Below are 20,344 nucleotides of genomic sequence, written 5' to 3' on the forward strand. Positions count from 1 at the left end.
GTCACACCCCTAACCAGTGATGTGTGGCCTCATTTGGCCTCAATTACGTTTCCATCCCCACCACCAATCGAACTGTGTGCTCTTGAGCAAGTTACTACCAATGCTTTCTCATTTGTAAGGAATAGGATTATGATAAGGATTAAATGAAACAAATCTCTTGATCTAGGGCCTAGCATATGGTTTGTACCTTGTAAATACAATTATTACTCACTAGCAATTGAAAGTGAAAAATTATGAAATAATCCTCTCTATTAACTATTAAAGTCTGATTCTCTTCAGGAAACTTCAGTTAACCTAAGCTTTATCATTTAGCTCTAGATTGGTCAAATTCTTCAAAGTCTCCTCCTTTGCAGATTGAAAAAAAATTACTTCTTTGCTTTCTGAATCATAGTACTTTTTGTATTTATTTTATCCTTTGATTTCTATTCTGTATGGTCATGGCTATGTATATCTGTTACCCTTCCAACCTGATAAATAATTAAATACTGAAAGGTGTAAGATTTCCTTTCTGACAATTTTTTTTATATTTACTTATTTTCTTACATCTTTGTTAATTTTTTGTGTAGTATTAAATTTCTCCCCTCCAATATAGTCCCTATTTCACTCCTAGAAATCTACCCAAAGAACACAAAACCACTAATTCAAAAGCAAGCCTGCACTCCTATATTTATCACAGCACTATTTACAATAACCAAGATAGGGAAAGAACCTAAATGCCCCCCAAACAGATGAGTGGATCTAAGCCTATTTTAAACGTCTAAATACAGATATTTTGTCTGTGCTTTCATTCATTTTTTTCCTTCTCCGGTTTTCTTTCATTTTCTGTGTCTCTGTTCTTTCTCTCAATGTTAGTCCGCATAAAGTACATAGCTCAGTCTTAAGCAACTAATTGAATGCCCTAATTACATAGTCAGGTACATAATCCTATATAGGAGGGAGGCGTTGTCTACCTCTTTCCTGGCTTTAAATTCCAAAATATACAGCCCTATTTACCAGTGCTCTTTTACATTTAAATATATATATATATTAAATCCTAGTGTCAGAGACAGAGATGTAGGTAAGGCATCTCTGCTACAGGGCCTCAGAAGAGGGTTTCCTTTCCATGCACAGAATTAGAAAGGTTGTTTCCAAATACTGCAGTTTGTAATTCCAGATTAGAGTGGCCATGAAATGTACTATTGAGGGCTGTTGGGGAGGTTAGTAGCTCTTGTGAATAAGAGCATGGATTATTTGGAGTCAGGCAAATCAGGATACAGTCTAGGATTTACTGCTTATACATAACCTTGGGCGAGTACTTACATTTTCTAAGCTTCAGACTTGTAAAGATTAAGTAACAAATCTAGGTAAAGACCATGGTACAAGACCTAGCACAAAGTAAACCCATCATAACATAAATGTTACCCACCTTCATCATCATCCTCATCACCATTATCACTTGGGGACTTTCCCCAGTTTCCCATCTAAATAGGCCCCATGCAATTTTTGTTCATAAAAAGAAAAGTTCTAAAAAGTAATCATTTTGATGGAGGGAGGAGCACAGGGGACTGAGGTGATGGTGCTCGGGTGCATTGGTGAAGGAAACTCTGGGGACTACACCTGAGGGGGTAGAGAGAAGCAAATATTTTTTAAAAATGAACAACAATGTAAAAATTTTAAAAGAAAGCAAAGAAAAAAATTTTTAAAAAAGTAATCATTTTGAAGTGTAAGTTAGTCAAACCATCTTGGATGGCAGTGTCTATCAAAAGGTTAAATGTGCCGTTTGTCCTGCATGATCTCTTCTAGAAGTCTGTTCTAAACACCATGTTTGGTGTTTGTGGAATTACCTTAGTGAAAAATGAAAGTAGCTTTCAATTGTTTGTGACCACTTGTCAGAGGTTGGATTCCTACTCTGAGGTGGAGGTTTGAGTGCAGGAAATTTATTATTAGTAAGTGCCCTTGGAATCAACATCTATGCGGAAGTGAATAAAGTCAGATTGAGCAAAGGAAAGGAAATCTTAGTACTAGTGGCACTGCTGCCAGGAGCAGCCCTGACCTTGGCTGCTCATGGATGTGATAACTTTAGCTAAAGTTAAACCCCAGAAAGGGATTCAGCCAGATATCAGCCCCCAAAACCTTAGTTGGAGAAATACCTCAGTCCTTAAAGGATGATCTGGGTGGCACAACCCTCAAGTGTGGTTCTTTGTAGTATGTCCCTGTTGTAAAGTGAGGTCCAATTTTTTAGAAGACTGAAGTGAGCCTCATTAGTCACTGAAAAAGATAATCTTCAAATGATATATGTAAGGGTATAATCACATTTTTATTTAAATCCTGTGTACACCTTTGTATATACACTTATAAAAGGGCTTGAATACATATTAAATGTTGCTAGTGATTGCTTCTAGGGTAGGAAGCAATAATTGGGGGAGAGATAAGAGATGAGACATTTCCACATTTTATTCTACACACATACCTTCAGCTAGTACCAGCTTGCCAGCCATGTGAGTAAACAATATTCACAGTAGATACTCCAGCCCAATGTGTTGCTTTGAATATTTTCAAAAGTATATTCATGTTTTACTAGTGTCATATAAACTAAATTTGAGTAATGTCAAAAATAAAAAACAGAAAACAAACCTTTTTTCATATTTAACCAATTCTCACTACACTTACTATAGAATGGACATGTGTTCTAGAAGGGGGAAAGGGATCTGTTCTAAAACAGAAATTCTTAACAGTGTAATTATATAGTGTCAGAAAAGGAACCCACGGGAAAATTAATTATTATGTTTTTGGTTTTATCCAAAATGTGTTAATTGGGATGATTTCCCATTCTTCTCGCTCAGGATGCTGTCAGTGCTGCTTCTGTCTGAAGGAGCAGCCTCTGTCAGCCTTGCTTTCCCCCGCCCCCACCACCACCCCTATCCCCTACCCCCACCATGCCACACACACCCCCATAGGCTGGCAGACAGTGGAGCAGTCAGCATACAAAGCCACAAAGCTACCATTTGCACATGACTAAACATGGGTGATTTTACATCATCCCAAGCATTTCACATCCATGAAGGAGGAATTGCAGCTCTGTGCCAGGTGCTCCTTCCTGTGTTTTCTCTTCTCTTCTGGAGAGCGATGAAGGCATTCTTTTGCAAGAGGCATGTTTTTTCACCTCCAAGCTACCGTCTGCTTTATGATTTTGCCTCAAAACAGACGTCACTCACTTCTCCATATAGATCTTTCACTAATTGGTAATCTCACTGGTAGTTTTCTCTCCATGACTTCTTTTTCACTACAGACTAAGAAAACACATACACTAAAAAGATGTCATCTTAAAAATAGTATTATATAGCAAGGAAGTGTGGATTATACTTCTAATTGCCATACAGCTTATTCTCCCTAGCCCCCATGCCTCACATACGGTCAGTTACCAAATCCTGTTCGTTTCATCTCCAGAGCATTTTTTAGATATATCCTTTCCTTTCCGTCCCTACTGTCCCTGCCCTGATTTAAGCCCTCATCAATTCCCTCCTGAGGTATTGTACAGCTTCCAAAAATTGACCCCTATGAACAATTCTCAACACAGCAACCAGAGTGATTGTTTAATTGTTCAAAAACTATTATCATTCCTCACTCCCCTCCTGCCAATCTTGAAGGATCGCCGTAACTTTTAGGATGAAGCCCACAGGCTGGTCATCTTCTGAAACACACCTGTCACCCCAGCCCCATCTCCTTCTAGTCCTTCTTTCTTTCTTTCACACAGAAAGAAATTCTCTCCTTTCCCAGAACGTGTCTTGCAGTTTCATTCTTCTCATATTTCAAAATGCTGTTTTTGCCCTCCCGATACTACCCCCCAGGACTTAGCTAATGTCTCCTAGTGCTTGAAGGCACAGTTTACTTGTTTGGTCTTTAGGAAGTCTTTTCCTCACCCTAAGTCTGGCCCAGGTGTTCCCCAGTGGGACTGTGTGGCATACCATCGACACTCGTCATCACTGCACTGTATGACTAGTCTCCCCAACTAAACTGCAAACCTCAGGGGCCTCAGGGAGGGGGGAGGGCAGCACATGTGGGGTTAGAGTGGTGGGGGACGGGGGAGGGGAGCACCAGGCTGACTAACTTAATATTGTCAGTGCTTGGCAGTTGTTCCTGGCCAAATATATTTACATGATTGAATGAAAATTTTAAGTCAGTGAGCAACTGAGAAATTGAAATATATTGTCTTCTGTCCTTTCCACTTACCTTTGGTTTTCTGTTACAATATCTTTCATTAACATCATTTGTATCAGATATGTACTGTGTGTTTGTTTATCCTGGCATGGCAATATTCAATTTTAAACAAAAATCGTGGGAAATATAGAGAAAAAAAAAAGAACTGATAGAACTAAACCAAAACAAACCCTGGAAATATGGCTGTGGAATTAAGAGCACTTCGATGGGGAGGGAAGGAGGGTGTGGAGACAATGGGTGTAGGGGACCCAATGGCCTGGAGTAAAGGACTGTGGGTGTTTTGATGGTGGGGTGGTGTGATAACATACATCTGAGGACATGGGAACTTTTTCCCCTAAATCACCCACAGTGTTGTAAATCAACGTTACATCAATAAAGAAAAATAAAATAAAATAAAAAGAGAGCTGTTTCCCTTCATCTGCCAATAAATAGCAAAAGTATAAGGCAAAAAAAAAAAAAAATAAGTTGCCAGATGGGATGGGACTGCCACTAGTAGTCCTCTGACGGGTTGATGTGAATCTAGAATTTTGAGAGGTTATGATTTATCATGATTATTAGGTTATCTTACAAACTATGTTGTTGTCATTGCTGTTTTTTAGGAACTACCCCTTCGACATAGTGACCTTGTTAAACCTTGTGCTGTTCAAGGCCTCTGACACCAACAGAGAGATTTATGAAATCTCCATGCAGCTCATGCAGGCATGTACCTTTACTCACAGAAACTTGTATCCTTTGGTACAGGAAATAGAAATGGTAGCTGACCACTGGCTTGCTACTAACTGATATGAATTTCTTTATTTCTGCATATCTTTGGTGGGTATGAAGAGTGAGAAAACAATTTCAAGATCTTCTGTAAATATAGGAATGAACTGATGCTTTACCTCTAATGCTGTATTAAAATAAACATTCACTAGTTTTGTTGCTATGAGACTTGATAAAAGACAAATGCTCCTGAAATGAACAGCCAATGTTTTTTCATATCATCTCTTAATTTCCTGCCTCTTTATAGATCCTTGAAGCAAAGCTTTTTGTATATTCAAAGAAAGTAGCCGAGCAAAGACCTGGCAGCATTCTCTATGGGACACATGGCCCACTGCCGCCCCTCTACAGCGTGTCTCTAGCCCTCTTGTCATGTGAACTGGCCAGGATGTACCCTGAGCTCACTCTCCCACTCTTCTCAGGTACAGTGTGTGATTCCATGATGACCTGTGTGATCATTTCTGCTCTAAATAATCTCCCTTTTTAAATGCTAGTGTAATTTAACAGTCAAAATTATTGATGTTAAATTTGCACCTCAAAATTGCTGTGGACTAAGTCCACTTACATATAAAAGTAAAGTCTAGGTCCTCCCTGGTGGTGCATTAGGTTGAGTGCAGCGCTGCGAAGCTGTCTGCAGCTTCTGCAGCACGGGTTCGATTCCCGGTCAGCCAGGGAGATACCCAAATGGCACAGCAGACCTCTCCTGTCATGCCCGCTGCTCCCCTCAGCAGTGCTTTCGGTCCATCTGCCTATTCTGCTCCCCGCTCTGTCTCTGGTGAATCCTCTCACGCTCCCGTGCCTCTGGCCTATATCCCAGCTCTTGTATAAATAAATAATTTTTTTTTTTTAATTTTAAAAAAGTCTAGAATATCTTTAAATGTAAAAAAAGTTTTTTTTATATAAAACAGTGCATTTATAAATAGAGGACAAATGCAACGGTGTTTAGATCTTACATATTTCATACAATGTGTGTGTGTGTGTGTGTGTGTGTGTGTATATATATATATAATTACCCAAAGAAATTAAATATGGGTGACATACCTTCTCATACAAATTACTGCAAATCACTCAGTGGGGCTGATGTTTTGTAGTTTGTGTCTTGCTACATAATTAGGTAGTTGAGGTTTTTGGGTTTTTTTGGTAAATCTTTATGGGTAGTCTAAATGAATAGTTTTTGTGAAAATTTATTTTTAAATTTTTAAAGAATTGTATTTACCAGTTAAATCTTAGCCTAATTTCATATAACACTTTGCCTAGAGACTGACACTGGTCTCTTGAATTCATTATCTCCTTTTCCAACTACATCCTCTGCAGTCCCTCCAGCTTGCAATCCATTTTCCGCCCTGTAATCCATCTGCTGTGCAAAATGAAATATGTTCACCATTTCCCAACTCAGGCTTAGCTGCCCAGTCATCCCAAAAAATGATCACTAACAACAGCTTCCACTTGTTGAGTGGCTGATACTTGATTGGCTCTATGCTAGTCACTTTATATCTATTTCACTTCTTCATCTTTACAACCCCTTGAGTGATGTAGTATAGTGGTTGAAAATGAGACGCTAGAATAAACCAGGCCAGGTTCACCCCTAAAATTACCGCTCACTAGCTGTCTGACCTTGGGCAAGTCACAGAACTCTAAACTTATTTCCTTACCTACAGTAATAATGCCTTCTGGGTGGGAGGATTAAAATGAATTAATGTTTAGTAGGTCCAGAAATCTCCACACAGCTCTCCACAGTGGTTGGACCAGTTGGCACTCCTACCAACAGTACAGGAGAGTTCCTTTTTCTCCACAACCTCGCCAACATTTGTTGTTGCTAGTTTTTTTAATATGTGCCATTCTCACTGGTGTAAGATGGTATCTCATTGTAGTTTTGATTTGCATTTCCCTGATTACATGTGATGTTGAACATTTTTTCATATGCCTGTTGGCCATTTGCATTTCCTCTTCAGAGAAGTTTCTTTTTAGCTCTTCTGCCCATTTTTTGACTGGATTATTTTCTTTGTTTTTGCTGAGTCTCATCAGCTCTTTGTAGATTTCTGTGATCAGTCCTTTATCATTAGTGTTGTGTGCAAAAATGTTCTCCCAGTCAGTGGGGTTTCTCTTTGTTTTTGTTATTGTCTCTTTTGCTGTGCAGAAGCTCTTTAATTTGATGTAGTCCCAGCTATTTATCTTTGCCTTCACTATCACTGCTTTGGGTGATGTATCTGTAAAGATGTCTTTGAGTTGCATATCACGTAGTGTTTCACCTATATTTCCTTCTATGTATTTTATGGTTTCAGGTCTTATGTCTAGTTTTTTAATCCATTTTGAGTTGGTTTTTGTACATGGTGTGAGGTAGTAGTCAAGCTTCATTCTTTTGCATGTAGCGACCCAGTTTTCCCAGCGCCATTTATTGAACAGACTTTCTTTGCTCCAATGCATATTCTTTGCTCCTTTGTCAAAGATTAGTTGACCATAAATCTGTGGGTTTATTTCTGGATTTTCTATTTGATTCCATTGGTCTGTGTGTCTGTTCTTGTTCCAATACCATGCAGTTTTGATGATTATGGCTTTGTAGTACAGTTTGAAGTCTGGGAGTGTGATGTTCCGTTCCCTTCTTTTTTTTTTTTTTTTCATGAGAGCTTTGGCTATTCGGGGGTTTTGGTGATTCCATATGAATTTCATCAATAATTGTTCTATTTCTTTGAAGAATGACATTGAAATTTTTATTGGAATAACATTGAATCTGTATATTACTTTTGGTAGGATAGCCATTTTAATAATGTTTATTCTTCCAATCCATGAGCAGGGGATGTCTTTCCATTTCCTTGTGTCTTCTTCTATTTCTTTTAACAGTGCTTTATAGTTTTCTTTGTATAGGTCCTTTATAGTTTTCTTTGTATAGGTCCTTTACCTCTTTTGTTAGATTTATTCCCAAGTATTTGATTTTTTTGGTTTTGATAATAAAAGGGATGGATTTTTTTTATTTCTTCTTCTTCAGATTTATTGTTTGTGTATAGGAAGGCTACTGATTTTTGCATGTTGATTTTGTATCCTGCCACTTTATTGAACTGATTGATGAGTTGAATTAGTTTTTCTGTAGAGTTTTTGGGGCTCTCTATGTATATTATCATATCATCTGCAAATAGTGATAGTTTGACTTCTTCAGAGAAAAGAGGATTTAGAAGGGAGGATGAATAATCCACAGTTACGAGTAGAGCAGAAAACTCCCAGCAGACAAAGTCTAAAAATGATGCTCTGTATTTCACAATTCATTGGTAACTATTAATAGTTTCCATGGAGATGTAACGGCAGAAGCCAGATCACAGTGGCTTGGCTGAGAAATAAAAAAAATAAAAGAGGATGGAGCTACAGCAACATGCAGAGTGGAGGATGAGTGAGATCTGAGGATGTTTATTAACTGAGAGGGAGTAGCTACTGTTGTGGAGAGGCTGACAGGACCGGAAGGGAGGAGAAAGCCAGTACAAGTCTGAAAAGAAAAGAAGCTCATGTAATGAGTTTCAAGCAGATTCAACTTATGTTTTCCTCAAGAATTGACCATCTGCCTACTTTGCCTTATGCGTGATGACTTTTTTAAAATAATACAGAAGAAAAGAGGTTTTAATGTATTCTCAGCTCTTGTTTTTACTGTCTTACTATTAAAAACCCTGTGGTGAGATTTTTATTGCCTATCATTTTTGATGACCTCATTACTTGAAAAGAAGCCAGTCAGGTTGGTTAGGTCCCTCCCAAGGCAGCTGAAAACATAATCCCTCCCACTTACTTGTGAGAGATAAGTTCCAAGACCCCCTGTTGCTTCCTCAAGCCATAGCTAGCACCTAAACCAACATATAACTGTTTTTTTCTATGCATACAAACCTAATTAACAATTCAGCACAGTAAGAAATTAACAAGAATAACTAATAAAATCAAACAATTATAATAACATACTATAATAAAAGTTATGTGAATGTGATCTCTCTCTCAAAATATCTTATTAAACACAATATTTTTGGACTTTGTCTGACTGTGGGTGACTGAAACCACAAAAAGCAAAACCATGGATAAGGCAGGACTACTGACACTGTCTCACATTTTATTTATTTTTGGAGGAATGAATGGAGCAGTTGTTGACATATGTGTGGCTTTTTTTCCTCCTCTATTCTCTTCAAAAACACCTCTATAGTCCAAGCCTTCATCAAGGGCCCCCTCTCAGACCTTGTCTGACAGACAGGATGTAATAAGCATCATAAATAAGTAAATTATGTAAAATGTTGGGAGGTGATAATGGCTCAAAAGTCCATAGATTGTTATAGATTGTTACTACCTGCCCTTGTTAAAAAGATGTCAGGTGATCATAGCGCTTCTCCCTCTGATTAGAAAGGTCTTTTCCTCACCAAAATTCCAATCCTTTCTAAAGGAGTTTAAATTGTTTGGGGTTTTTTGGCTATAAAAATGCTCTGAATTGATATAACCAGAAGGCGTTTTCCTCCACTAAACCCCCACAGTGCCGTTTGCACCTGTGATATATTGTTTGTCTCTTTCGACCTTGCCCCCCGAGTTATCTGTCTGCACGACTTTCTCAGAGCCACCTCCTCAGGCACAGGAACTAAATCTTCAATCTTTGCTGGCTCCACAGTGCCGAGCACAGTGTCTTACTCCTAGATTAGATCAAGTACGTTGGAATAAATGAGCGTTCTGATTTTATAAGGTTCTGAATAACTTAGAAGTTACATAATTTCTTAAATTTTGCCCTACATTAAATAGAATGCTTAACACTGATTGCTGTCTGATTGCTTTGGCACAGAATTAAATATATACTTTTTCTTCAAAAATAAAAAATTGCAATTGTAATTTTAGGAAAAGGGCCAAATCAATTAAAGCTCTTTGGGGATCCAGTGGATTATCTTGGTCTAATTCTTGGCATCTGTGTTGTTCTATTATTTATCAGCCATGGACTCTCTAAATGAGAGTGCATGCCACGCTGGGTAATAACAAGGGCATCAGGCCAGGCTTCCTGATTTCCTTAGATAAAACCATTTCTTCTCTAGGTATCAGAAATAGGATGTTACTTCAGAGCTTGTGGCATCTACAAAAAGCTGTGCTTTTATTTTGATAGAAAGTATATTTATTCATATCATAAAATTAAATGCTGCTGGTAGTAAAACAATGCAAAAATCCTCTCAAGGTAGTGGTGAAATGACTGGGCTGGGCACACAGCTTCACCCTTTTGATTCATTTATTTCATAAAAGGAAGCACTCCATTGAGCATACCTTCTGCACAGTTGGCAGTTTTTAGTTAGATGCCACAATATGAGTCCATGCGGTGCATTTGTTCCTCCTGAGGATTCATACCTTACTTTTTAACAGCTTATATTTCACCCAAGATACATTGTAATATATTGTCATATTGGAAAGATTACATTAATTGTTATAATATCCTAATCCACAGTTTCAGAGCCTGATGGATAACAGGTACAGTGCTGAGCATATTATATACATTATGATTGTATATTTTAATCCTGGAGGTTGCCCCATGTGGGACCCTACTGGCCCCATTTTACGTGTAGGGGAATGTGAGAAACAAGGAGGTTAAAGAACAAACCCCAAGTCTTATGCAGTTAGCATGGGGTGGAACTAGAGTCCAATCATGTGCTCTGACCCCAAGGTCCCCACTTTGTCCACTCTAATTTGCTCTTCCGTTGGCAATGGATTTGAATTCATCCACTTTAATCAAGCCTGTGCTTTCCTCACTTTTCTCTACAAAGCTCTCACATTTTTCCACAGAGCACCAGATGTGGACAGCCTTGGTTTTATGACGCTTGGCCTTGAGGAGTATACAAAAATGCTTTGTAAACTGAAGGCACTGTCCAGTCTGCAAATTGATATTAATATTTTAGATTATTTTGGTGGGCTAACATACTGCTGTCACTGCCATTCTTTTAGAAGTCAGCCAGAGGTTCCCTACAACACACCCAAATGGACGTCAGATCATGCTCACCTACCTGCTGCCCTGGCTGCACAATATCGAGCTGGTGGACAGCAGGCTGCTCCTCCCAGGATCCAGCCCCAACAGCCCGGAGGATGAAGTCAAGGACCGGGAGGGAGAAGCGACCACGTCTCACGGGCTGAAAGGGAATGGCTGGGGCTCCCCCGAAGCTACATCTCTGGTCCTGAACAATCTCATGTACATGACGGCCAAGGTAATCTCAGAGGACATGCGCCTCAATAACATGGCTCAGCCATCTGGGAAAACCCTGAATTAATAAATCCATGCTACAAACCCAGGGAAAATGAAATATGGTGATAGTTCACAGGTGATATGGTGGTGGAAGAACTACAGGGATTACACCTGAGGGGAGATTCCAAATACTGTACAAAAAATGAACAACAATGGGGGGAAATAAATAAATTTAGAAAAAAAAAAAACCACATGAAGAGGGCATGGGTGGTGGTATTGGTTGCACAGCAGTATAAGTGTACTTAATGCCTCTGAACTGTAAACTTAAAAATGGTTGAGATGGTAAACTTCATGTTACATGTGTTTTGACACAGTTTTTTTTTTTAATAATGAAAATAGAAATAAGGAACTTCATTTTTTAATCACATGGTTAAGTATTGTGCATTACAGATTTGTGTATCATAAATTGCTGAAAATGGCATCTTTTGATAAATGGCCATGTTTCCCCCTTCTTATGATTTTGGCATGGCCGTGAACCTTAAAGCCACTTTTAGTCAAACATTTTGCATCCTTACGTTTTCCTACATGTCTTCTGAGCTGGTTTTTATTTCATTTGTTATAGTATGGAGATGAAGTTCCTGGACCAGAAATGGAAAATGCTTGGAATGCTTTAGCCAACAATGAGAAATGGAGCAACAATCTGAGGATCACCTTGCAGTTCCTGATCAGTTTGTGTGGGGTCAGCAGTGACACAGTTCTTTTGCCCTATGTAAGTGTCCCTTGGACCTTCTGGAGTCTTTACTTCTGTTGGTGTTTTCACTTGCAATCTGCAAGTCAGAACGTGCTCTTTGTTCCAAGTGAAACACCTGTCAAATTTTGTCAGTTCCACCAATCTCCTATGTACTCACCTAGATATTACATAAAACTTCTCTTCTGCCCCCTGAGAAGCTGCAAAGTCCTAGTGAGACCTCTGTCATCCCCTTTCTAAGCTGTAGACACACAAACCTGTGGGTTAAGGGATGGATATTTTTCTAATAATTACCAAAAGCTGCCTTTTAGAAACATTAGACCCATTGATGAGAAACTAGGTAAAGCATCTTATTATTAAAAACGAAAATATTTCATGTATACACCTTGATGTCTTAAAACAGAATAAAAGTGTAAAGTATTCAGTGTTTTTGCATCAAATTTAGGTGGTAGAAGAGAGAAATGAGCAGCTAGAACTTCTGAATGCCCAATATTTAGTGTTTGTATTCAAAGGTGATATAATCAACAAAATGACAATATTTTTAAAATCCTGGTTCACTTGACATTTGTGTGCTGGTTGTTTTTCTGAGAGGTTTTCTGCCTGCCTGTCTGCTGTTTTGAGTTTCATAGCCTCATTTCATCTTTTCAGTAATGTAGAACTTCAATCCAGAGTGATTTTTTAAATTTTAAAACCATACAAACATATAAAACTCATTTGTTTCTAGGGGAGAAAAAAATAGCAGGGGGCTGAATTTCTTTTTAAACGAAAATAGCTAGCATTTCTCCCCTGGTTCTTATAAATAAAATGCTTTCTGAAGATAAGACCTTAGATGGCAAGTTTTCAGTTTAGATAGAATTCTTGTGCCCCCAAAGTAACTTTCCTAAACTCAACCATCAGAAGAGAGAAGACCTTTAACAACACACTCCTATCAGCCATGCATATGTAGAGAGATGAATTATAATCCAAATACTTGGTTCATCCTGCGGGAGCACGAAGATGAGCTAGTAGGAGAAGAGCTCCTGGGGATGACACATTTCTCTAAATGAATAAATTACCATCTTTGCTGTCAACAGGCTATCATTCTGTTTTTCTTCACAGATTAAAAAGGTGGCGATATACTTGTGCCGTAATAACACCATTCAAACCATGGAAGAGCTGCTCTTTGAGCTGCAGCAGACAGAGCCGGTGAACCCCATTGTCCAGCACTGTGACAACCCACCCTTCTACCGCTTTGCAGCCAGTAGCAAGGCCTCGGCTGCAGCCTCTGGTAGGGATGGGCAGCCCGGCACAGGGGTCCTGGATCTTTGAGTTCCCCTTCATACAAAGCACTGATATGAATAGGGGGTTGTTTTTTCTTATTCCTGCCTGTATATTCATTTAAGAGATAGCTCAAGAAGAGTGAAACCCTTAAGGCATTATCAGATTGATGAAATAATTTTTTTAAGAATGACCAATAGTCTGTGACCCAGTACTCGTGTGCCACACGACTTTTTCATTTAGGCTGATCCCAGGAAGACACTACAGTCACTTTACCCTTCTTCATGAATCAGTGAGATTCCCTTGGCTAATCTCCCAGGAATTATCATCCATCTCTCCAGCAGTGTTATCACTTTGATATGCCTTTATGCATCTTTTTTTTAAATATATATCGTCCTCCTCAAGTTCCTTGAAGCCGGCTTCCCTTTGATTTACCTAATACTGTAATTGCCTTCAAGTCTCTCTCCTCCCTCATCTACCCTGCCCTCTGTCTGCTCTGCATCCTGCTGCCAGAGCAGTGCTCTTGCAGAGAAACAGTAACCTATGGAGCACAAGCTCTAGGTACTTGGACTTGCTTCGCTAACATTGGTTTAATAACTCCTATATCCAAAAAGCTAAAGCAGCAGGGCCACTACAAATAAACTCATTGGCTAAGAGACCAGGAAGAAGGGGTTTCAAGAATGCTGTAGCCTCACTTTATTAGACAATCAAGGAATTGTCTAACCCTAACAGATGTCTGGAATTCTCCCATTTCAGTGGTAGTGTCTTAGAAGTTTGTTTAGAATGTCTGAGATTGTACAGAAGATGTAAGGTAATCTTTCAAAGATAGGATTTTATAGGATATCCTTTCCTGGAATTACTTAGGCTTGAGCTTGACCCCATCATGTGCATTTTTTCCCTACATGTCTTTCTTCAAATCCTATCTACAGGAACAACTTCCAGCAGCAATACCGTGGTTGCTGGCCAGGACAGTTTCCCAGATGCTGAGGAGAACAAGATATTAAAAGAATCTGATGAGAGGTTGGTGCATAAATTTGGCTTCATACTTTATAACCTTCAGCAGTAGTCTAAACAAAGACATCAATAGGGCCTCCCCGGTGGCGCAGCAGGTTGGGTGCTGTGCTGTGAAGCTGTCCACAGACTCTTCAGCGTGGGTTCTATTCCCGGCCGGCCAGGGAGATGCCCACATGGTGCGGCAGACCTTGTCTGTCTTGCCTGCTGCTGTGTTATCAGTCGTCTGCCTGTTCTGCTCCCCACTCTGTCTCTGGTGAATTCTCTCACCCTCCCGTGCCTCTGGCCTGTATCCCAGTTCTTCCATAAATAAAAATAAATCTTTAAAAAGAAAAAGAAATAAATAAACAAATAAACAAAAACATCAATAAAAATATGTAGGGTTTCATAAATCACACACAGCAACACACGTATGCACACATATCTTTCTCTGTTTTTAACAGATTGGCTTTCCAACTCTGCTCTGTATATCCCTAAAGATAACAGTTTCTTCTGAGCAAAGCCAGAGAAGAGAAAGATTAAGAAGGTTATTTTTCTGTTAGTTGAATCCCACTTACCCCAGGGCCTAATGAAAACCACAAGTTGTTCTGCTAATGGGTATAGATCATCCAGAAATAGAGGGAATTTCCATATGAAATTTTCAAGTCTGTGGAATAATTTCTTAGCAATAAAGTAGTTATCATGATGTGTGTTCTAGGAAATATCACCATTCTTATTTTACCTTGGCTTTGTCACATCGTGGCACTATAAATAAGCCTCTGTTCTCTTCTCGTTAGCTCTTTAATAATATTTCTCTTGCCTATAGCTCTGCCTTCACGTTGCCCAGGGACTACTGATAAGTAAATAAAGTATGTATCCACATTTCCTGAAGTTGATTGTGAAGAGCAGAGAAATATAGTGTGATTCTCATGGCGTTGAGAACTCCTTAACCTAAGCATTTTCTAGTAAAAATAATAGGGAGCCTTTCCACTTGAGAAATTAGTAACAATGATGAGATACTCATGGATCCATATTGGAGGAAATATAATGAGCCAAAATAATAAGAATGATTCTTTTATCTTAAAATGCCCCAGATGCTTTGTGACTATCTCTAGGATTTCCCTCTGTGTGTAAGAATGTGGCAGGGGCTGCCAGGGGAAGATTACCTGGTGAAGGGCTGGGATTCTGGAGGCTCATTTCTAATCCAGGCATTTAGCAAGTTCCTCAGTCTGTTCCAGGTTGCTGCAGTACATTTAAGCAGATGCTTTTCCAGATACGCTTTCCTTCAGGCTGAAAGACCAACACTAGTGTACCAAGAATTATAGACCTTGTCCTTTATAGTTCTCTGTTTAGGCCTTTCTTCCTTTCTCGGATATGAATAAAGGTTTTCATACTCCACTCATCAGTAACACAGAGATTACTAATTCACATTTTTTTCAATCTATATTGCTCATCCCATCTTTGGAAAAATTCCTTATAGTTAAAATAACACATTACATTTTGTCTCTATAGATATTTTTACTTTAGTACTAAACTATAACATTTTTATCATTTAATTGTCTAATCTGAGTTTTCCATCTCAATTTTATTTAGGGTAGAAATATCACCAAAAGGCCTCTTTAACCAAAAGTGTCGTGGCTTAATTTTTTTAAATATTTAATTATCCATGCACACAAGAACTGGGGTACAGGCCAGAGGTGAGGGGGTGAGAGGATTCACCAGAGACACAGCGGGGAACAGAACAGGCAGACTGACAGAAACACACTGCTGAGGGGAGCAGCGGGCAAGTCAGAAGAGGTCTGCTGCACCATGTGGATAGCTCCCTGGCTGGCTGGGGATCGAACTCCTGCTGCAGTGGCTGCGGATAGCTTTGTAGGTTGCATCTTAACCCCTTGCGCCACCAGGGAGGTCCCTTGCCTAAATTTTTAATGGGGACTTTTGAAATGCAGAAGCTAGTCATCTCTATCATATTGAGACCAGAGAACATCTTTATGAGAGACTTTTCTTGAGAAATCACCAGATGTCTGTTGGCCATTAAAAAACCTCAGACAGTTATCTACTCACATTTTCATACATATTCCTATGCATCAGATTCTTCCATATTGATTTTAATATCCATCAATCTAGAAATATATTGATTGATCATATTATATATACATATACATGTCCTGTCCCAAAGGATACTGCTGGTCCATTGATTCTATTCCACCTACATGATTTCTCTCATAATCTCCATTTCTATCAAAGTTGTCTGTGTTCTTAGCCTAAAATACCTTTTTAGGGCCTCCCTGGTGGCATAGGCGGTTGAGCGCAGTGCTGTGAAGCTGTCTGCAGCCTTTGTAGTGCATATTCAATCCTGGCTGACCAGAGAGATAACCCACATGGCGCGGCAGACCTCTCCTGTCTTGTCCGCAGCTCCCCTCAGCAGTGTATTTCAGTTGGTCTGCCTGTTCTGTTCCCCACTCTGCCTCTGGTAAATCCTCTCACCTTCCCACACATCTGCTCTGTGCCCAAGTTTTTGTATAAATAAATAAATCTTTGTTTTAAAAAAATCTTTTTACTCTTCACTTTCCTTCTTTATAGACCCTGTCATGTTGGTTTATTAGCACTTGTACTTATGTCTGTCTCAACTACTAGATTTTAGTTCTTGGGAAACAGAGACTGTCTTTTACACTTATTTTTATCCTCAGTCATTAGTCTACTTTGCTGCCTATAGTAGGCATTTTTAAGTGTTTATTCAGTGTGTAAATGAAAATTAGAGAAATATCACAGTCCCATAAATGGATGAGCTTTCTTAAGACCATTCCTTCCTCCCTTCCTTTCATTAACCCCATTATAGAAGGCAGTTTTTAAGTCTGTTCTTTATAATCCATGTAGGCAAAGAATCTACAGAGATAACAGTGGTTAGAAATACTGGCACAACCCCTGAGGTGCCAATGACCAGTACACATGATTGGTCTCCAGGAAGTTGTAACCATGAAGTCATGCAAAGCAGCAGATCTGTGCCATTTCTTTATAACTAGATTAATGGTTCTTTGATACAATTCAGTAATATGCAATAATACCATACCAACTGACAAAACATTCAGATAGCTGATAATAAGAGAACCATTAAAACAAGAGTAAAAGAACAAGAGCCAACTTGTACACCTGAAACTTACACAGTGTTACGTAAACCAATATACCTGAAAAGAAATATTTTTTAAAAATAAGAGCTAAGATGAAAGTAAGATATTTGTATCAAAAGTCTTAAGGATAACCACACAATGTTTATATTAACCTAACCTAAATAACCAAAATGTACATGAAAATATAGTCATTTCATAACTTTCAAAAAGTGCATTAAAAAATTTAATTGGAAGGTACTTACTTAAAGTACCTAAATGCTAAGAAAGATTTATCATGTAGGATTTTTTTATTAATCAACAAAGTGAACACATATTTTTTACTAAAATAACCATTTGTTGCAGTTTATAAAATATGCAAAACAATCACCATGTTTTCAACACATCAACCCTAAATAAAAACTTTTTTTTAAGATTTATTTATTTATGCATACAAAAGCCAGGGTACAGGCCAGAGATGCAGGGGGGTGAGAGGATTCACCAGAGACAAAGTGGGGAACAGAACAGGTAGGCTGACTGAAACACACCGCTGAGGGGAGCAGCGGGCGAGACAGGAGAGGTCTGCTTCGCCATGTGGGTTTCTTTCTGGCAGGCCGGCCAGGGATCGAACTAGTGCTGCAGAGGCTGTGGATTGCTTCATAGTGCGGTGCTTAACCCCTTGCGCCACCAGGGAAGCCCAACCCTAAATAAAAACTTATTTTATAAATTTGTAGTTCCATGAAAGAATTTATTATATGGAATTTCAGCTGCATACAGTTGAAAGTTCTGGCTATCTGTGTTGATACAGGGACAGAGATTAGTAATCTAAAGAGAGCTGCTAATTATTAATTTAAGCTAAATCACCAAGATAAAACTGAGAAAAATATTTCATACTTCTGATTTTTCTCCCAGAGCTGTTTTTGTAATATAATCCTTAAAATCTGTACCTGTGGTGTTAGAAGACTATTTGGTTACCTAGTCCTTGAAATTTCTCTGGCCAAGATCCAAAATTAATTTCTTCAACCCAGGAAAGCAGAGGGAAATAATAGATTTTACTTTTGAGAATCAGTTTTCAATTCTTCCTTAACTTCATTCCAGAATAAGGAGAATAATCTGGAAGCTCTTGAGAGTCACTTTTTACTTTTTCCTTAACTTTACTCCAGAATAAGGAGAATAATCTGGAAGGGGCTTAGTCCTCTCCTTTTTGGTCTCATAAACTCTACCTAACGCTCCTTTAGATCTATTTCAAAAAGGAAAAGAGAAGAGTTGCCACCATACTATGATTCCTCACTGGGTCCTCCCGAGCATGGCTATAAAGCCAGCATAGATTCATGAATCTCTCGGCATGCCACAGAGCACTCTGTCCTGTGCAAACTTCCAGATGTGGGATGCTTTCTTCACCCTGTTTCCGTAACTGACTGAAAGATGTCTGGGCTCTGCATATGCTGCTTATAACTTTGCATTTATCAGCATAAATATGTTTAAGGCATTGCTTCAGAAGATAATACGTTTGTCACTTTTTAATTTCATAAGTACCTCTCTGATTTACATGATTGTGTAGTCTTATTTGTATGAAACTAGGCAGATACCCTCAACTTTCCAAAGTCATAATCTGAAAGATATGACAGTGCAGAATATTTGAAATACACAGTTTCTGGGGAAAAGATGGCTGTCTCAGGATGGAAAAAAAAAAACCCAAAAAACCAGTTGCTGCAAATATCTAAGTGACTAAAACCAAAGTCATGATAGTCTTTATAGTTAGTACACTTCTTTATCCAGCAAATCTGGATCGCAGGGGCAGTGTTGTAAGATTATACGCCTGCAATGTGGGCATCTAATGTCACATCCAGTACTGTTACCTGAAACATTACTCCTTCTCTATAACTGGTAAATACAGATAGCCCTGCATTTTCCAGTGTTTCCAATGGGAACTAGAGAGTTGATGTGCTGTCAGTTAGGGCCAGAACAGCCATGTAATGGACAGGGACAAACCAATTTTGATTTTAGTTTCCCAGCTATTTCTAGATAATCTTAGTTCTTTGTTTTGGCTGCATTTAAGTTAGATGGTAGAATCTGCTTCATGTCACTTTATGTAAAATAAATATAGACATACTACTTGACATACATCTTCACTCAGCCACACCTTGCCTTACCTTAGAGTTCTTTAAATGATGAAAATGCTATTGATTTGAAAGTCTTTCATGCCCTGAAGAGAAAAGAACAGATTCTAAAAATCCAAAGTAGAAGTATAATAACTGAAACCCTATAACTGGACAGTGTTTCACAGTTTTGGAAACATTCTCACATCATTTTGTTTTTCTTTTTGATTCCTGCAACAATTCCGGTGAAAGAAATGGTGAAGGAATACCTTTTTGGCACGTGTAGAAACAGGTCCTTCAAGGACTTCTCCAGGGTCATAGAAGTAGCATGTGACCTGCTTAGAGGCAGCATGGCACTAAGGCATCCCTACACTGCCACCTATTTTGGTTGACACTGGGCAAATTGTTTAACCTCACTCAACCTCAGTTTCCTCATTTGCAAAGTAAATAATGCCTATCAGAAAGATGAGTGAGCAAAATTAAATTAGATACTGCCTGTGACATTACTCTCACTTTTGCTATGACTTTTTTTAAATTACTTCTTACCCAGTTGTAAGAGAGATCAAACAAAATGAGTCCCTTTAGTTATATGACATTCCAGTACCTTTTCCTAAAAACCCTCAGATCATTTTAAGGAGGGAAACTTTAGAGCCAGTAAAGTCCCAAGATTTTTTGTAAAACTACTTTTGTGTGTTTCCAGTTCTATTTATATTCACTTGCTCAATCATTCAACAATTATTTGTTGATTCCCTGCCATATACCAGGCTATGTGGATAAGGGAGGCATACCATTCAATATCAGGCCCACTTTCTTTCCAAAAAAATGTTACAACTTTCTAGTTCAAGTCAAATTTTAATCTGAAATATTTATCTTTTCGGAGTTTGAATTTGTGCTTACAAAAGCCCTCTCAAAGAAAGAAGAAATATTTGGGGTATAACTTTTACAGTATTCTTTAGGAAAAGCACCATCAAGCTAGTTGCTAAAAATCAACCACTAAATAAGAGTATATGATTATGAGTAACAGCAC

The 20,344-nt window shown here is 38.6% G+C and overlaps 1 protein-coding gene across 3 annotated transcripts in view; it reads left to right on the forward strand.

The window, feature by feature from the left end:
* Nucleotides 1-20,344, forward strand: part of FRY (FRY microtubule binding protein) — a 386,045-nt gene that overhangs the window by 292,239 nt on the left and 73,462 nt on the right. For all 3 annotated transcript variants that reach the window (XM_054701594.1, XM_054701593.1, XM_037527137.2), the window contains 6 exons: nucleotides 4,797-4,896; nucleotides 5,207-5,378; nucleotides 10,885-11,141; nucleotides 11,742-11,888; nucleotides 12,966-13,134; nucleotides 14,054-14,144. In XM_054701594.1, coding sequence (XP_054557569.1) covers nucleotides 4,797-4,896; nucleotides 5,207-5,378; nucleotides 10,885-11,141; nucleotides 11,742-11,888; nucleotides 12,966-13,134; nucleotides 14,054-14,144 — 936 coding nt within the window. The remainder of the gene's footprint in view (nucleotides 1-4,796; nucleotides 4,897-5,206; nucleotides 5,379-10,884; nucleotides 11,142-11,741; nucleotides 11,889-12,965; nucleotides 13,135-14,053; nucleotides 14,145-20,344) is intronic.

This window comes from Talpa occidentalis, unplaced genomic scaffold (genome assembly GCF_014898055.3).
Source record: "Talpa occidentalis isolate TD23 unplaced genomic scaffold, MPIMG_talOcc4v2.1 talOcc4.5, whole genome shotgun sequence".
Taxonomy (NCBI): domain Eukaryota; kingdom Metazoa; phylum Chordata; class Mammalia; order Eulipotyphla; family Talpidae; genus Talpa; species Talpa occidentalis.